The 16,516-nt window shown below is 45.1% G+C and overlaps 2 protein-coding genes across 5 annotated transcripts; one reads left to right on the forward strand and one right to left on the reverse strand.

Annotated features, from left to right (window-relative positions):
- Window positions 1-2,153: 2,153 nt before the first annotated feature.
- Window positions 2,154-14,148, reverse strand: LOC308479103 (selenoprotein Pb-like). 4 transcript variants are annotated; one of them, XM_081009563.1, is made up of 7 exons: window positions 14,066-14,148; window positions 13,010-13,189; window positions 11,247-11,323; window positions 6,374-6,602; window positions 5,525-5,737; window positions 4,787-4,925; window positions 2,154-3,408 (listed from the first exon to the last, which is right to left on the reverse strand). In XM_081009563.1, the coding sequence occupies exons 4-7, from the start codon at window positions 6,580-6,582 to the stop codon at window positions 3,157-3,159; spliced, it is 813 nt and encodes a 270-aa protein (XP_080865689.1). In that variant the 5' UTR covers window positions 6,583-6,602; window positions 11,247-11,323; window positions 13,010-13,189; window positions 14,066-14,148; the 3' UTR covers window positions 2,154-3,156. The 4 variants fall into 4 exon arrangements, with proteins under 4 accessions (XP_080865689.1, XP_080865688.1, XP_080865687.1 ...); XM_081009562.1 differs by lacking the exon at window positions 11,247-11,323; XM_081009561.1 differs by lacking the exons at window positions 11,247-11,323; window positions 13,010-13,189; window positions 14,066-14,148 and adding an exon at window positions 10,763-10,878.
- A 35-nt stretch (window positions 14,149-14,183) lies between these two features.
- HPDL (4-hydroxyphenylpyruvate dioxygenase like) lies at window positions 14,184-16,048 on the forward strand. The gene is made up of 2 exons (XM_081009516.1): window positions 14,184-14,289; window positions 14,684-16,048. The coding sequence occupies exon 2, from the start codon at window positions 14,734-14,736 to the stop codon at window positions 15,934-15,936; it is 1,203 nt and encodes a 400-aa protein (XP_080865642.1). The 5' UTR covers window positions 14,184-14,289; window positions 14,684-14,733; the 3' UTR covers window positions 15,937-16,048.
- Window positions 16,049-16,516: the final 468 nt, after the last annotated feature.

A 16,516-nucleotide genomic window follows, 5' to 3' on the forward strand; every position in this document is an offset into this window, starting at 1 on the left:
AAGTGCCATAGAACTCAAATGAGGCTTTATTCTGAGTAGGCATAAACAGGCAAACTATAAGATATTTTCTGGCTGCTGCAAACAGAGAGGCCAGTTTAAAGAGGATCTTTAGCAAATATTTGACCTGCATGTTAGATGAGATTAGCATTAAACATGATAATAATAGTCTTGCTCCAGTTTTGCTGTGAACCTGTGGACTCTGCTGCAAATGTAAGCAAACAGGACATGAGGCAAAGGAGTTTAGTTTGGATAATGGGAGCTGTGGGCTGGGGCAGAGGGCATCAGGAAAGCTGGATCAGAGCCCAAGGCCAGCATTAGGTAGGAATGTTGTTGTCCTAAGCAAAACATCATTTTGCCCATCTTTTTAGCACTTTTAGTTTTTTAAGCAAAACATAATTTTGCCCATCTTTTTAGCACTGGTACTACTGAAGATTTTTTTCTTTGGTAATTAATAATGGTAATGCTGTACATAGAAATAAAGGGAAGAGATTGTAAATACAATTGGAATGTTAAAAAAACCAAAACAAGCCAGCCATATAATTACTTTGTTTGGTACAAAACTATCAGCAAGAAAATAGTCTCTTAACAATTAAATTATGACCTAGCTGCTGTAGATTGGGCCTCTGCAGATTTCTGGGGGGCAGGGATGGTTTCAGCTAGGTATGTACATAAGTTGGAAATGAACTAAAGGAACATAAAAAGGGAACGGAACAGCATGTGGGAAGGACAGCTAAATCTTTGCATGTCAGTTGGGCAAGTAATCAAATATTACACCAGATCATAGCAGCTACCATATGGCTGCACGGTGGGGTGGGAATATTGTTTTTGTTTGTTACTACGTTATGTATTGTGGAGAGCAAGACTGCTAAGAACATTAAACTAGTTGTTAAGCAACTAAGGCTGCAAGTTGAATCACAGTTGCGAGCAGTTTATTTAGCGTCCATTGTGCTGGTTATGCCCTGGGTGAAGGCGATTAATTATATGACATATTACCAAAAGCTATAAATTATGTCATAGCTCTAATACATGTAAGTTAAGAGTAGCCAGCATGTACAGATATCAGGAAAGTTTTGATATACACAAGGGGATAAATAAATCTGCAGTAAGTATGCTGTTTACACCAAAGGTGGCTTGTTAACTATAAGCACCTCACTGACAGCCTAATGCCCTTTTATTGCTTGCAGAATTTCAAAGGCTGCCTTCTTCCACAAGAACCTCCTGAACTACTAATATTATACCAGGAGGCCCTTCTTTAGATCTCCCCACTTTCAGGGACTCTGATTGGGTCTTTCCAGCTATACTGCCCTGTCTTTCCTAGAAAAGCTTGCCTGACACCAGCAGCAAGCCTTATGAATATCTGGGGCCAGGTGAAGAACTGTTTTATTTCATTTATTTCATTGAATTCTGATCATGCTTCTTGCTTGCCTGGGTGAAGAATAGAGAGGAATGTGTGAACATGAAGAAACTAGCCTACTGGTATGAAAGGTAAAATTAACCATTGTTGCTTCATTCACTTTTGCCTCTGGCCCTGTGCACCACTGGCAGGCAGCCCTCAGAAGGCTACCCAGAAGCAAATGTGGCCCTTGGGCTGAAATAAGTTCTTCACTCCAGTCTACAGCATGTGTGAGTGTAATCAGCAGGGTTATAATTGTGAGCTACCTATTACAGATGTTATACCTATGGCAGGTCCTGTAAATTGAAGATTGGTCCCTTTAGCCACCAGCTGAGATGTAATAAAAAGGAATTGAGGCTTTCAAAGAAATGCCATAAACCTATGGGCAGCTGCCACCATTTGCAGTCTAGTCTAGCTGGCTTTACTAACTAGGGTTACTTTGGAATAAACAGATTATAGGTGGATACGTATCAGCATTAACAATACAATAAAGACAGATTACACCCTCCCGTAAATATTTGTAGCAGTAGCTTCCTAAAACTGGGATGTGGAGGACTTGTACAGTGTGCACCAATTCACTGACCTTCAACAAATAACAGGAACCTGGACTATTCTCAATAAGGACTGCTCAGTATGCCAAAAATGCAGATAAACTATGGGACATCTCTTAAATGTTGAAGGTGAATACGTGTTCTACAATGCTGTGTACTGTCTGAAATAAATGACACCATTTGTACATTAAGGTATTGTGAGCAAAGACTTCAAACATTTCAGAGAATTTATTTCCAACATTCTTTCCCAGAAACAGTTATACTACTTTTAATCAGCAAGCAGTGCATCCCTTTTCATTAATTTTCCTGATAAATGGCATTTTCTTCCCTTGTTCAGCTCTCATAGCCCTGACAAACTCAACTCTCACCTCAGACTTCTCTGTCTTTCATACTTCTATCAACATACCTGTAAACTTGGCTAATTCTGTCTCACCACTTCCATTCCTACAAACCGCAAATGTTCTTTACTTGTTGTATTACTTCCAGCAATACAACAAATGTCTTTTTACAAGCTAGTAATTTGTGTGCATGGACTTTAATGTACAAAATCTTGAGCCCTAGGCTCAAAGTCAGCCTTCTCTGCCACAGTCAGTCACCCTCCTGCTAATACCAGTTCTGATCCCCATCCTTCCATCTCCAAGGACATGCTTTTATGTACGGTGTCAGCATGTGGTGACAGAAAGTTTACATCACATGCTTCATTGAGTGCAGAAAAGCAGGAAATGCAAAAATGGGGTCAAAATTGGCTTCTCAAGAAGCTGATTACCATAGCAGCTCTGTGTTCCTGAGGAAAACAAGATGGCTTCCTTAGGCAGTCCTCACCACAGAAATGGGGTGTATCTAAAAATCCATCTGAGCCCAAGAGGAACACCACCTTAAGGCTTGGTGGAACAAAACTGGTGGATATGAGGTTAACTGGGAGACAGATTCAAAATGAGGATAGAAGTCTCATTGTGGACAAGCAGTTAAACTTTCCAATCACATATATGACACAACAAAAGTTTTTGTTGTGTCCTCTGCTATCTGTTGAGAGACCTTGAATGATTAGGGAGTGGAACATTTACTTCCCTTCCCCTGCTGAAAACTGAGCCATCATATTTCTTCCTTCTGATGCATGTAAGTTTGTCCCCTGGCTCTTCTTAAAAGCTTGCTTAGTGCTAAGTATGCTTATGGCTAACAGTTGGGTGTTGCATACATTGAAGTTTAAATGTTTTATGGGGATTCCCTTGTTTGATGCTTCTGTGAGTGATTCTGAGAGTGGAGAACTGGCTGGTGTGTACTGCTCAAACCCAAGGCTTTATGGTTGCCGACTCCTCCATGATGTGAATAGTGATGGGCTGTGTGCTTGGTGTTAGGTGCTTCTTGGCTTGGCTCATCGTGATGGTACCTGGGTTCTTCCAGGTGCTTCTCTTTGTGTCCAGATGCCTCAGTTGTCGTCACATTAGTACTTGCTGTCTTATTCACCTGTGAAGGTAATGAAAGATTCTAGTATACAGATGGGCTTAGGGTGAAGACAGAAACACATTTTTAAAAGTGAAGATGGATGTATATATCTGAAGTGATCTGCATTCAGCCCTTTTTGACAAAATATGTAAACTTCCAAAATCAACTGAGCTCAGAACAACTGCTACTTTCTGTTTTCAGGAGAAATTGGCTGTGAAGAATGGTGATTGCCTGGCAGTCACTTAAAAAGTGGTTTTAAAGAATGTGTAAAATAGAAGTTTAAATGAGTAAACATGCTGGATGTTTAGGCGTAGAAATGGTTTTTAAAAGCCCAAAGTTTGAGAGGCAAAAAGCTGCACAGGAGTTTAAGCCAAGTATATATCTCTCTCAAAAGAGCAGGGAGGGAAGAAGGTTTGATTTCTCCAGATCAGAAAAACCTGCACCGACTCCTGGAAGGAGATCTGTTTGACTTCACTCTCGGTATGGTCGAAATGGCTTAAAAGGTATTTATAATATTTTGCTGCATTGGCTATCGGGGCAGCAAAAAACTAAAATAGGTAATACATCAGGGCCCTCCCGCAATCCCACCTTGAGGAATGAACTTTCAGATCACTGATGGGGCAGGAAGTGACACCACAGGACAAGACAGCAGTTATTATTTCTTCTGTCCAAGGAACAATATGCTCCCATTCATTGGGAACAGGGAACACTTCAACCTGACAAATTAAGGGTGTTTTTTCAATAACTGAGGGCAGACAATGGTTACTGGGTGAGGCTCAAGCAGTACATGATAGCAGCAGACCCGGGTCTTGCCCCACCATGTGCAAAACAGGAAGGTGGGGTTGACTTTAGAGAAAAGAGGTGCCTGGGTGAGGGGAACCAAACCTTTCCTGCACTTGATGCCACACAGTTTCTGTTCCAAAGTGTCTTTCTCCAAGTCAATCTCACTTTTAGTATCTGAACTCAACTGGGGAGAAAAGCACTTGGGGGAGGGCAAGCACTTGGGGGAGTGTGAGAAGCTGAAAGTGGGGGGGGGGGTTAGCATGTCCTCCCACCTGGGTTCTCCTGGACCCCTCCACGCTACACTATCTGTGACTGCGGCAGACCTGGTGTCTCCATCTGCAATTTGCTTCTGAGGTTTTTATTTCAAGATGGTTTACTTCCTGCCAAGATGAAAGATGCTTTGTGGTATCTCAACATCCTTTCTCCTTGCTTGCTGTAGTGGCCCAATATAATAAAACCCTCCCTTCCACCTTCTCCTTCCACATCCCTTCTGTAAGACCGATCTGATCAGAAACCTAGAATTCCCAGGCAGAAGTTCAGGATGGGCAAATGAGGAAATGTCTGGCTTAAATAAAATAGTTGAAAAGGAAGTTGATGAGGGGATTCAAGTCCCTACCTCCTGGCTGCTGTTAGAGGGGTACCAGGAACAATTGCCGCAGTAGTCTTTGCTGTGTGTGTACCGCACGGCTGCTTCAACATAGGGCAAGTGCAGAAAACTGTATGGCAGCTGGATGTGGAAAGCCAGCCTGCTGCACCTGCAAAGCCCGAGAGCCATGAAACAAATGGACATAAAGTTAGTGTCAGGAGAGCCTGTAATCCACTAATTTACACTGGAAATGAATCTAACCTGGCCTGAAGAATCTGGTTTTCCTCACCAACAGTTGTGAGACATGATGGTAAAGAGAAACACTTACATCATGGTATGTCCTTTCTTTCCAGATGTGTCCTCAAACAGACTTTTTGATAATGTATTCAGGAATCCTGAATTCCATATGTCTTACTTTCCTTCCTTCCTTCTGCCCAGGCCTGCAGACCCCCATTGGCCTCCCATCAGCAGCTGCCTACGGAGCACCCTCTTCTGCCCCCGCTAGTGCTGCTGATGGGATCCCTGCTGGTGGCAGCAGGGGCTTTCAGCAGCCAAGGAAGGAGCTGGACTGAGCCGCCCTGCAGATGGTCCCACTGCCAGAACTGGGCTTCTTCCAGGCTCAATTGCTGCACCAGCTCCAAGCTGGCTCAGTGATCTGCCTTCCCTCCCTTCTGCCCCGGCTGCTATGCACAGCAGTGGCCCTGACTCTCCAAAAACCCTATCAGTCTGGGTGGGTGGGGAGTTAGCATTGCTCCCTTAAGCACTGACCTGTCATAGATCAGGAAGTCATCCTTGTCCCCATCTAGAATTTGCCAGACGTCAGGCTCCAGAATCTGCTGCTGGTAAACAGGAACTCCCTCTGGGGCATGCCGTTTGAGCTCCCAGTACATGGCCCTGGAGAAAGGAGTCTTCTCATTCACAATCATGAAGCTGACATTGGTCACTCCTTCAAGTGACAGCTTCCTCTGCAAGCTGCCAAGGCTGGTGGGTAGGAAGAACAAGTAACGTTTAGGAAATGAGGTGCACAGATATAGGTTCCAGCCCTTGTCCTCTGCACATACCATGTGGGATATGAGCCTGCACTGCTGGACGGAGGCCCCTTCATTTATCAGTTCACTGGACTTGCCATTACAGCGGTCCCTGCTACATAGATCCAGCAATAGGTTAAATGATACATATTATGCTTGAGCTGTAATTCACCAGGGAAATTGCATCCACCATCTATAAGCGTGTTATATCTGGCCTGCTGCAGCCCAGGCCTCAATTTTTGATTGTTGAACTGGAGCTTATAGACAATCAGTTCAGTTCTGTGTTTCCTGGTAGAAAGCCTAGGGGCAAAGATGTGACCTTAAGAGTTGTGATATTGCCACTGAACACCAGATACAGGGTTCCAACACATATCTGACTTTCTAGTCACATCCAGACCATCTTTTTAAAGCATGTGACTTTCCCCAAAGCATTATGGGAACTGTGATTTACCCCCTGACAGAGCTACAGTTCCCAGCACTCTTAAACTACAGTTCCCATGACTCTTTGGGGAAAGCCATGTGCGTCAAATGTATGGTGTGGCTGCAACCTAACAGCTCCTGACTCAGGCAATCTTCTCTATGAACTCACCTGGCGGCCTGCTTGAGACAGAACTGTCAGCTGGCTTTCAACAGTGCCACCACTGTCACTTGGCCCTCCATCCCAGCCATGGGGGCCACCCCATTGATCTTCCAGAGTGGTGCAGGTTGGCATATTCTGGTCCTGTTCTCAGCCACGTCTGCCAGCGTAGCAGCAATTGCCAGGAGCAGCAGCAAGGTGGCTAGGGCTGAATAGCCCATCCTGGCCACCTCCCTTCAGCCTAAAGTAGAAGAGAGCAGCTTAAGACCATAAGAACTTCCCTCAGCAGGGAAGTCTCGGGGGGGGGGAAGGGGGAAAATAATGAATATGATATGTTTTGATAATTTGTTATGTTGAAATTGTTAATAAAAACAAAACAAAAAAAAAGAACTTCCCTCAGCAGGCCAGATGCAGCCTCTAAGTCTCAGAAGGCTTTCTTCTTAGTAAACATAGATAGGATTGTCCTACATGGGTGCCCTAGTGCCCTGTATTTGAAAGTGACAGTAATGGATGCTTAAAGACACACTCACATATCAGCTGCCCAGGATTTCAGCTACAGCAAGGGTTGTTGCTATCCTGTGGCCCTCTGGATATTGTTGCAGTACAACTCCCAGCATGGTCATTAAGAACCTATGAAGAGACCTGCTGGATCAGACCAAAGGCTCATCTAGTCCAGCATCCTGTTCTCACAGTGGCCATCCAGATGCCTAGTGCCACAGCACTCCCTCTATTTGTGGTTCCCATTGACTGGTATGCAGAGGTGTCTCGGACAGTAGAGGTATCCATCATATCTAGTGGTTATGAATAGCTCTGCCCTCCATGAATTTGTCTAATCCTCCTGTCTTGCCAAAGGCAAGGTGGTTCTTTTAAAATGAGATTCAGAAGCAATACAAAATACACAAGTGAGCGAGAAGTTTAAAGATTTTATTCTAAAACAGCAAGCAAGGTATACATATACCAAGCAAGCACTTCAATCTGCCACTTGGAAGCCCCCAAGAAGCGGCGAAGCGACTCCCCCAGGTACCCTCAGTTTGCATGACCCTGTGGCCGATCAGTCCGTGCATGAGCTTCAAACAAACTCTGCCCAAACCGTCCGATATTATAGACAACCTGTGTGGCTTCCAAGACTGGCTATGTGCAGATCATCCAATAGCCACCCCCTCCCAAGGCCTCAGTTTCTCAAAACAATGTCCAGCATCAAAGAAGGCACCCAGAATTATCCTCCACAACTGATGAAGGCAGCTGTGTGTGAGGCTTCACCTCCTCCCAAAGTTCTCAGGACATTAGAGACTGTTCTCACAGCATCAAAAAACTTAACAAGAGCAAGGGAGGGGGAAGGAACAGAGGCAGGAAGGGTAACCGTGTCAGATCACTAACTCCTCAATACATTTTGTTTTCAGATGCATTTCTCATACACCTCCAAAATAGTGGCTATCTCCACATCCTGTGAGAGCAAGTACTTATATAGTACTTCTTTTTGTCTGCCCTGAATTTTCCAGTATTCAGCTTCATTGGATGGCCTAATATTCTGGAAGACAGAGAGCAACTTCTCTCCATCTACGTTCTCCATGCCATGCATAATTGTAGACATCACGATCATGTCCCTACCTTATACACCTTTTTTTCTAATCTGGAAATCCCTAAATGCTGTAACCTTTCCTCATAAGATGGTTGTACCAGCCCTTTGATCATTTTAGTTGCCCTCGCCTTTTCTGAAACTTTTCCAACTCTACAGAATATATTTTTAAGGGAGGTGACCTGAATGGTACACAGTATGCCCAGTGCTTCCCCCCCCCCCTAGAAAAATAGGTGCCGGTACCATGAAATTGTTACAGTAAGCGCCACACTTTTTAACAACAACAAAAGGAGGTGCTGGTATTGCGCACCCTTGAGTACCCCCTGGGGAAAAAAGCACTGAGTATGCCTAGTACTGTGTTGTCCCACCATAATTTGATGAGCAGATAGGGCCAAGGAAGGAGTCTGGCAGCCAAGCACTCTGGTTTGGCAGACAATGGTGAAGACAACACAATCTGGACTGAAACATGCCTCAAGCAGAAAGTGGGATCTAATAATGAATGCAAGCAAATATCTAGACCAGACAAAAACAATCAGGTAAGCCACAGGCCACAAGGCAATTCACATACGTTAAGACACATATAGGCACCCTATTGCTTTTAAAGGATATTGGCTCCATTTTACAAGTGGGGCACTATATGAGTCAGATAACCATGGGAGAGAATGCACAAAAAGTTAAACATTAATAAAGAGTGTGCCTCTGAGCATATTCAGAGTAATTCCCCATGCTGCTTAACAGCTGCAGCTTCCCCTTCCTCCTTGCACTTAGAATTTAGGAATAGTGTGCATCTGAGCATATGTTTTTCACTTGTTACTAAACAACTGCGGTTTTCCTTTCCCTATACTTTTATAAATACAAAGCAAGGCTGATGATGTGACGGCATGTTTCCTACATAGATGAACGCTCCAGTATAAGTTTTGCTAGAAATTAAGAACTGTTCAAAAAGCAAAGAGGGGAAAAAGCACTGTCTTCCTCTGTTGTCAGCAAACTAAAAGCAGAGAATTCTCATATGCAGTTTATGCAACAAACTGTATTCCTAACCCAGAGCCCCCTGTTTATTGACATTCATCCTGATTTGCTTGCACAAAGCTTACACAGAAGTTATACTTTAGCTAGTCTTTGCTGAGTATTCATTCTGATTTGTTTGCAGGGTAGTTAGTTATATGACAATTAGCATCCATTCAGATTTGCTTGCAGGGTGTTTATACATCTTCCCATTAGTCATTTGCTCATTGCACATGTTTTCAGTGCATTTCCCCATCATTTTCCAAACTGCAAAAAGTCTGGTGTTTTTGTGTGAAGTGGATTTGTTGCCCAGAATCCTTTAATCTGCTTTAACTGTGCAAATCTAAATTTCATCATCATCATCAATCTCTATTACGGTCCAGAGACCCAACAAATCATTACAAAGCAATACACAATTCACACAGCCTACCTCCAGGTTAAACAAGCATTTTGTTCAGAATATAGGGATCATTTGTTCTTGCAACCACCAATAAAAACTTTGCCACTGCTAATGTTCTAGCATTTGTCCGGTCTTCCAATAGGAACCTGACATAGTGAGCCTCTGATTTTCCTGGGAATGGTACCAGCAAGGGTAGTATCAAATCTAAATTTCCAGCATGTATTTGCATCCCTTCTGCAAGATAGTGAACGTCCGGAAGCACTGTTAGTTTCTCCCCCACATTTTTTTACAGCTCTGGCTGCATTCATATCTAATGCTAAGCAAAGCCATAGTTTAGTGTGAATTGGCTACTAGGGAGAAGATTACAGCCACTCCTCTGTGGCCTCTTTAGCTCAGTGGGGTGCAGCACCAAAGCCAAGGGTGGCTTAGTGAGTTGTCTGAACTTGGGATACTGATTAAGCTCTTGCCTCCTTAACAATTATCTACAGGACAGCCAGGATTTGTTACTGGCTGCATATTGCAGCTTAGCTACCCAACTGAGCTAAAAAGCCTGGGGAGGAACAAAACAGGTGAAAGCTCCTCTCTGGGAGCCAGCCTATTTTGCACAGTCCTGGTGAGCCACACACATTAATCACATGGATGAAATCTCAGCAAGAGTCTTGTTGCTTTCCAACACACTGGTTAGAAAAGGACACACACCCAAGCCTTGTTAAACTTGTAAAAACAAGCCACAGAAACCCAGCATGATTCAGCCACACCACCCTACTCTCTCAATAAAAATAGTTATGGTATTTAGAAAGCCCTTGTTGATCCCAGAAAGTGGCAAAACAGGGAAGGCAATGCCTTTGGTTGGGCCAAATCTTGGCAGGATGTTCTCCTCCCCTAATTGTCCTCTGGAACAGGGTCCAAGCTTTTGAGTCCACCATCAGAAGCAGTGGCGCTTGCATTCTAAAGCTGGTCACAACGTCCCCGTCATCCCCTGCTTGCCATCACACAGGTTGTGTGCAATTCCCTCCCATATACTCCTCACCTTCCCACATCCAAGAAAAACAGCCTTGGGGTGGTGGTAGTAGATTAGGAACAACTCAGGAGATCAGATCATGCTTATCTTGGCAAGATTGAAAACCTCTCACAGTCTCTCCCACAAAAGGTGGTTCAGTCAAAGGTGATTTGACACCTTGCCAAGGTTGGGCCTCTCAGGAATCCACCAAGACTTTGTTCTAGGAAGCAGTAGCACAACTTTGCCTTCCTTGTTCAGAACCTTTCGGCTCTAACTTCATTGTGATAAATATTTCTCATGAGCCTCCCCTCCACAAAACACCAGCTATACTGACCAACTGCAGAAACTGAACTTAATAGACATTGACACCCCCCTTCCCAACAAGTCTGCACCAAGAATTCCCACCAGGTGATACTCTGCCTTTTCTCAGGTGACTCCAGCTGTTGTTCTACTCCAATCTATGACAGTCTTACTGTAGCTCTGTTCTCTCAGATCTCTTATCCCCAGGCTGGCTGTGGCATACTTTATCTCTCATTCAAGGTCTCTCCACCCAGAAGGGGCTGGGAGAGAGGAGGTGCTTGGCTGGGGGCTAGATACACAGATGTCCTTGAAGAATTTCAGAGCAGCATGAATTGCGTTCACCACTGCCATACACCCAGCGGTACTTGTTTTTCATTCAGAGACATCACATTCAGGAACTGAAGAAATACCATGCAGTGCCAGGCCAGGAACACTGGAAAGCATTATGCTCTTGGAAGATGACAGGACTGCATCCCGGCAGTTTTCAGTTACATTGAGGAATACATTACTGGTGTGAGGAGATGGGCCGCCTTGCTATAAAGCAAAAGGAAGCAATTGTTACAGGCAGTGCTATTTTTCTAGAAAAAGAAGTGCCGGAACTCACCATGAATGCCTCCATTGTTCTCTTATCATGGCAACGGTGTCCGCCTGAAAGATACTGGAACTGAGTTCCGGTGAGTTCTGGATAAAAAGAAGCTCTGGTTATAGGCAACAGATTCCATAAGAGACAAACTGTACCCACTCAACTTGCATTATTGTGATGGGGTGGTATATGTTGACTTTTTGCTTCAGATGAAAAATTGTTTTAAGATTAGTAGGTAAAGATAAACGGTAAAGGGCTGCTGGATGGTTAAGTCCAGTCAAAGGCAACTATGGGGTTGTGGTGCTCATCTCACTTTCAGGCCAAGGGAACTGGCGTTTGTCCACAGACAACTTTCCGAGTCATTTAACAGCATGACTAAACTGCTTCTGGTGCAACACGACACTGTGATGAAAGCCAGAGCGCACGGAAACATTGTTTACCTTCCCATTGCAGTGGTACCTATTTATCTATTTGCACTGGTGTGATTTGAACTGCTAGGTTGGCAGAAGCTGGGACAGAGCAATGGGACCTCACCCCATTGAGCAGATTCAAACTGCCGACCTTCAAATTGGCAAGAGGCTCAGTGGTTTAGACCACAGTGCCACCCGCGTCCCACTAGTAGGACTGGCACAGCATGATGAGATATCCATGAGTATATGAAAAAAACAGTTCCTTTGAGTTTCCAATTCAGGCATGAACTCCCTAATATTCCTACTCTAAAGTACAGTGGTGCCTCGCAAGACGAAATTAATCCGTTCCGCGAGTGTCTTCGTCTAGCGGTTTTTTCGTCTTGCGAAGCAACCCTATTAGTGGCTTAGCAGATTAGCACTATTAGCGGTTTAGCGGCTATTAAAGGCTTATCGGCTTATCGGCTTAGCTGCTAAAAGGCTATTAGCGGCTTAGTGGCTTAGAAATGGGGGGGGGGAGCGAAAAAAAAATCTCAAGACTCGCAAGACATTTTCGTCTTGCGAAGCAAGCCCATAGGGAAATTCGTCCTGCGAAGCAACTCAAAAACGGAAAACCCTTTCGTCTAGCGGGTTTTCCGTCTTGCGGGGCACCACTGTATATGAGAGGACAGATTTGACAATGAGCAGTCAACTATGGGATTGGAGGAAATTTAACTGAATGTGAACTGACATGAGAGAACCTGGGTGGAAAACTGGTTTTCTGGGATAATAAAAGTGAATTGATTGAGTGATGTGAGGTACAAGTGAAATAGAGTTCCTCTGAACATGTGCAGAACACCTCTGCCTTGCAAGAGAGAAGCTGTCATGTATAATGCATTTTGAAACAGGATTTCCTAAGCAGATTATATGGCTTCCAGGCTGCCCCTTAAAGCCCTGTACTCATGTTACCCCAACAACATTGGAAGTGCTGCAGTGCTGCTCCTTCTTGCATTGTTGGGGTAACAGTGAGAAGCCCAGACCATGAGTAACAAAGGCCACATCACAGCTTCTTCCTGTGCCAATGCTAACCATTAAGATACACTCTTGTACCACGCAGGAGTGGTGCTGCTGAAGATCCCATACTAGCAGAGTAACATAAGAACCTAGAAATTATGTCCTGTCCCCATTTTCTTGCCAGGTTTCTGTACAACTAGTACCTACAGGCCATTCCCAATCAACCCCCGCCCCCAAGTATTGGCCTTCTCCAAATCTATACCTTTCCAGCAGTACACACGCACTCTTTTCCCTCACAATAGTCCCCACCCCAATTCAGAAGCCCTGAAGGGAGAGAAAAGTATTTCCCAAGATCTGATAAAGACACATGCAAACCTGCTGTACCTGGAACTGGGAGTAGAGAGTGCAGCTGAGTGGGACACAGTCGAGGGCAGCCTGAGGAAGTCCCATCCACCTTGGATCTGCAATTCTCCGAGAGGCTAGGGTGATTTCTGAGGTTTCCAGGAACTCTTCTCGTTGTGAAACTTTTGTTGGTGAGCTGGGAGTTTGTTTTGACCCTGGGTGCTGAAAGGGAGGGTGTTGTCAGAAGGAAAATGCATTGATATGGATTTAAATATAGTGGTAACTTTCTATTAATGTAACATTTTTATGTGTATTTTTGTAATATTTTGTTTTGTCTGCTGTTGCAGTTTCAGCTTATTGTAAACTGTTTAAGAGATATTTTAAATAAGCAGCACAAAAATTAAATAATCAGTCATCATCATCAACATCATAAAGTAGTGGTACCTCAGGTTAAGTACTTAATTCGTTCTGGAGGTCTGTACTTAACTTGAAACTGTTCTTAACTGTTCTTAACCTGAAGCACCACTTCAGGCTAATGGGGCCTCCTGCTGCCGCCGCACCCCAGAGCACGATTTCTGTTCTCAACCTGAAGCAAAGTTCTTAACCTGAGGTAATATTTCTGGGTTAGCGGAGTCTGTAACTTGAAGCGTATGTAACCCAAGGTACCACTTTATGCCACTTCCTTGTGCCTTTCCACTGAAATCTAAAACTGTTACGAGTGTGTGAAAAGGGGAGGTTCGATCTAAAGGCCTGTTCTTAAAAATACTTTCAAGATTGAATTGTATAGCTCCTCCTCACATAAAAAATAAAAATAACAGCTAGTCTTCAAGCGCTGTAAATACTTAACAAGGCTGCCCACCCAGTGGTGGCGATATGAAAGCAACATATTTTAAGAACATTCCTTGGGAGTTTTAAAAATAAAATAATTGTAGCACAAAACAGTGTGATCAACAAAGGTAAAATAAACGCTCTTGGTTGTTGTTGTTGAGGTTTTTTTTTGGGGGGGGGGGAATGGCATTGTAGGAAAGGAGATTGCGGCTCCGGTATACGCAGCCCATTGAACGGCTGATAAGCGTAGCAATTGCCTTTGCTTAGGACCTGCGAGCCGGTGGAAGATGTTTGCGTAGCCCCACGTGCGCCCTGGAGACACTCGCCTTCCGCTTCCGACCGCGTGTTGCGGAGCCCCTCCTTGCGGCAGATTCAAGTCAGCGGCGGGAGGAGGAGGAGTTCCGGCGCCTGCCTGCCTGCCTGCTACGTGAAAGTCACTTTCGCATGAGGAATCAAAGACACACGGCAGATAAGCTTTCACTCAGAGGCCTGAGGCAAGATCTAAAGGGGAAAGAGAGGGAAAAGATAGACTCTGCAGCTAGGCAGAGAAACGTGCAGATTTCTGGGGGAGGGGCAGATTTCCCCCCCCCCCAGACCTGGATTCCTTTGATTTTTCAGGCACACGTCAGCCGAAGGGAGGTGGCACAGAGCTGCCTCCTCCTCCTCCTGCCCCCCCTACAAAACCTGGAGGCACTAACAGAACAGGCCCCTGTTCCCATCCAGGGAAGGGACCACTAGGGTCATCTAGCCCAACCCCCTCTGTAATGCAGGGAACTTTTGCCTAACCTGGGACTCGAACTCATGAGCCTGTGATTAAGAGTCTTGTGCTCTACCGACTGAGCTTCCCCACCCCACAACAACTGAGCTGGCTTTCTTTTGTTTCTGTAGGTCTAGCAGCAAAAGTTGTGTTACCATTGACCACCCTTTCAAACTGCATAATGCCTGGTCTTCTGAACCGGATGTGCCACATTGGGTTCCACGTCCCTGAGGGGCAACAGCTGGCCAGCAACTTGGTGCGCCAGTTTGGATTCGAGCTGTTTGCTGCACGGGTGGCAGAATGGAGCAGGCAGCTGGCCTTCCGGAGAGGGGATGCCATTTTTCTCGTCAATGAAAGGCTGAAGCCTGCCAAGAGAGACGCTCCACCTGTGCCATCTTCAGGCTGCCGCAAGGATAAAGGAATTCTGTACGACGTGGACCTAGAATATGCCGTCAGTACAGCCTCCAACATTTGCTTTGAGGCAGAAGATGTACCTGGCATCTCCCAAAGCCTACAGGAACGAGGATGCCAGATCCTCATCCCTCCCACAGCTGTGGAAGATGAAAATGGCCACGTCACTTATTCAGTAGTGGGATCCATCATAGGCAACGTCAGCCACACACTACTTGACAGATCTCGGTACAGCGGACCGTTCCTGCCTGGTTTCCACATGGTGGAGGGTGCTCCCAAGGTCCAGGTGGGTGGCCAGGTGACACATTTTGACCATATCACCTATGCTTGCCCCCAAGGTAGCTCGCAAGCTGTGCTGGACTGGTACAAGAACTGTTTGGGATTCCAGCGTTTCCCCATCCACCAGCAAGACAATGGTACTGATGGCTATACAATCCAGGGTGCTGGTATGGGTCTTCGTCTTACTGCCATGCAGTCCAATGGAAGCGATCCGACTCTGCTTCGCAATGACTGTAAAATTATTCTAGCTGAGTCTCTGTCAGATCAAAAGAAGAACCAGGTGGATACTTTCTTAGAGCAGCACGGTGGATCGGGCATCCAACACGTGGCACTCTACACCACAGGTATTATAGGAGCCGCTGCAGCCATGGCCAGATCTGGCGCAAACTTTTTCAAGCCCCCCTTATCATACTACAGTGAGAAAAGGAAGGTGGAGGAGATAAGGCAAGCTGGGCAAAATCTTCAGCTCCTGAAGGACCATGGCATCCTTCTGGACGCTGGCGTAGGAGGCAGCGGTAGCTCTGGAGGCCTTTGTGAGAAGCAATACCTCATGCAGATCTTCACAAAGCCTCTCTTTACAGAGGATACTTTCTTCCTGGAGCTTATAGAGCGATGTGGGGCCACAGGTTTTGGCGAGGGAAACATTCGTGCTCTCTGGCAGTCTGTACAAAACTATATGGACCAGCGAGTTTGAAGAATGCGCACCAACACCCCGTTACACATTCTTGTGCTCAGTGTATATGTGAACCTGATGGTGCGAGTTCTGCAAACCTGCTCCTAAGGGGTTGGTTTCCCTGTTATATCAATGACATAAGGAGTTCTAGATCATGTGCATACTTCCTAAACTGGCTCTGCACCTCCACCAGAGTTGCTTTCACTGGTGTAAAAAGTATCCATGTGATCTGGATGACCCACCTAATCAGAACTTTTTACACATTGCTGACCTATTTTGAGTTGGGAGCTCTAACCACAGCAAAGAAACATTGTGATGGCAGCTGCATCTTGGCTGCAAACAAGTGTGGTCAATACTCCTAGAACAGGGCTTCTCTATTCTGCATCTTTATCAACAAGCTTCACTGCTGGAACAAGCGAGACAAACAGAAAGCATAGAAATCTGGCTCTTTGTAGATCTTTGTAGATCCTTGTAGATCTGGGGCTCCAGAGGCAAAGACTAAGAAACATGGAAAGGGGTAGTATCAGGCTGATGCTTGCCCAACATTGTCCCAGAACAAGAAATGGTGTTCTTCAATATATGAAATCCATCTTCTTCAGTA

Source organism: Podarcis pityusensis (genome assembly GCF_964106645.2).
Source record: "Podarcis pityusensis genome assembly, chromosome: 6".
Lineage (NCBI taxonomy): Eukaryota > Metazoa > Chordata > Lepidosauria > Squamata > Lacertidae > Podarcis > Podarcis pityusensis.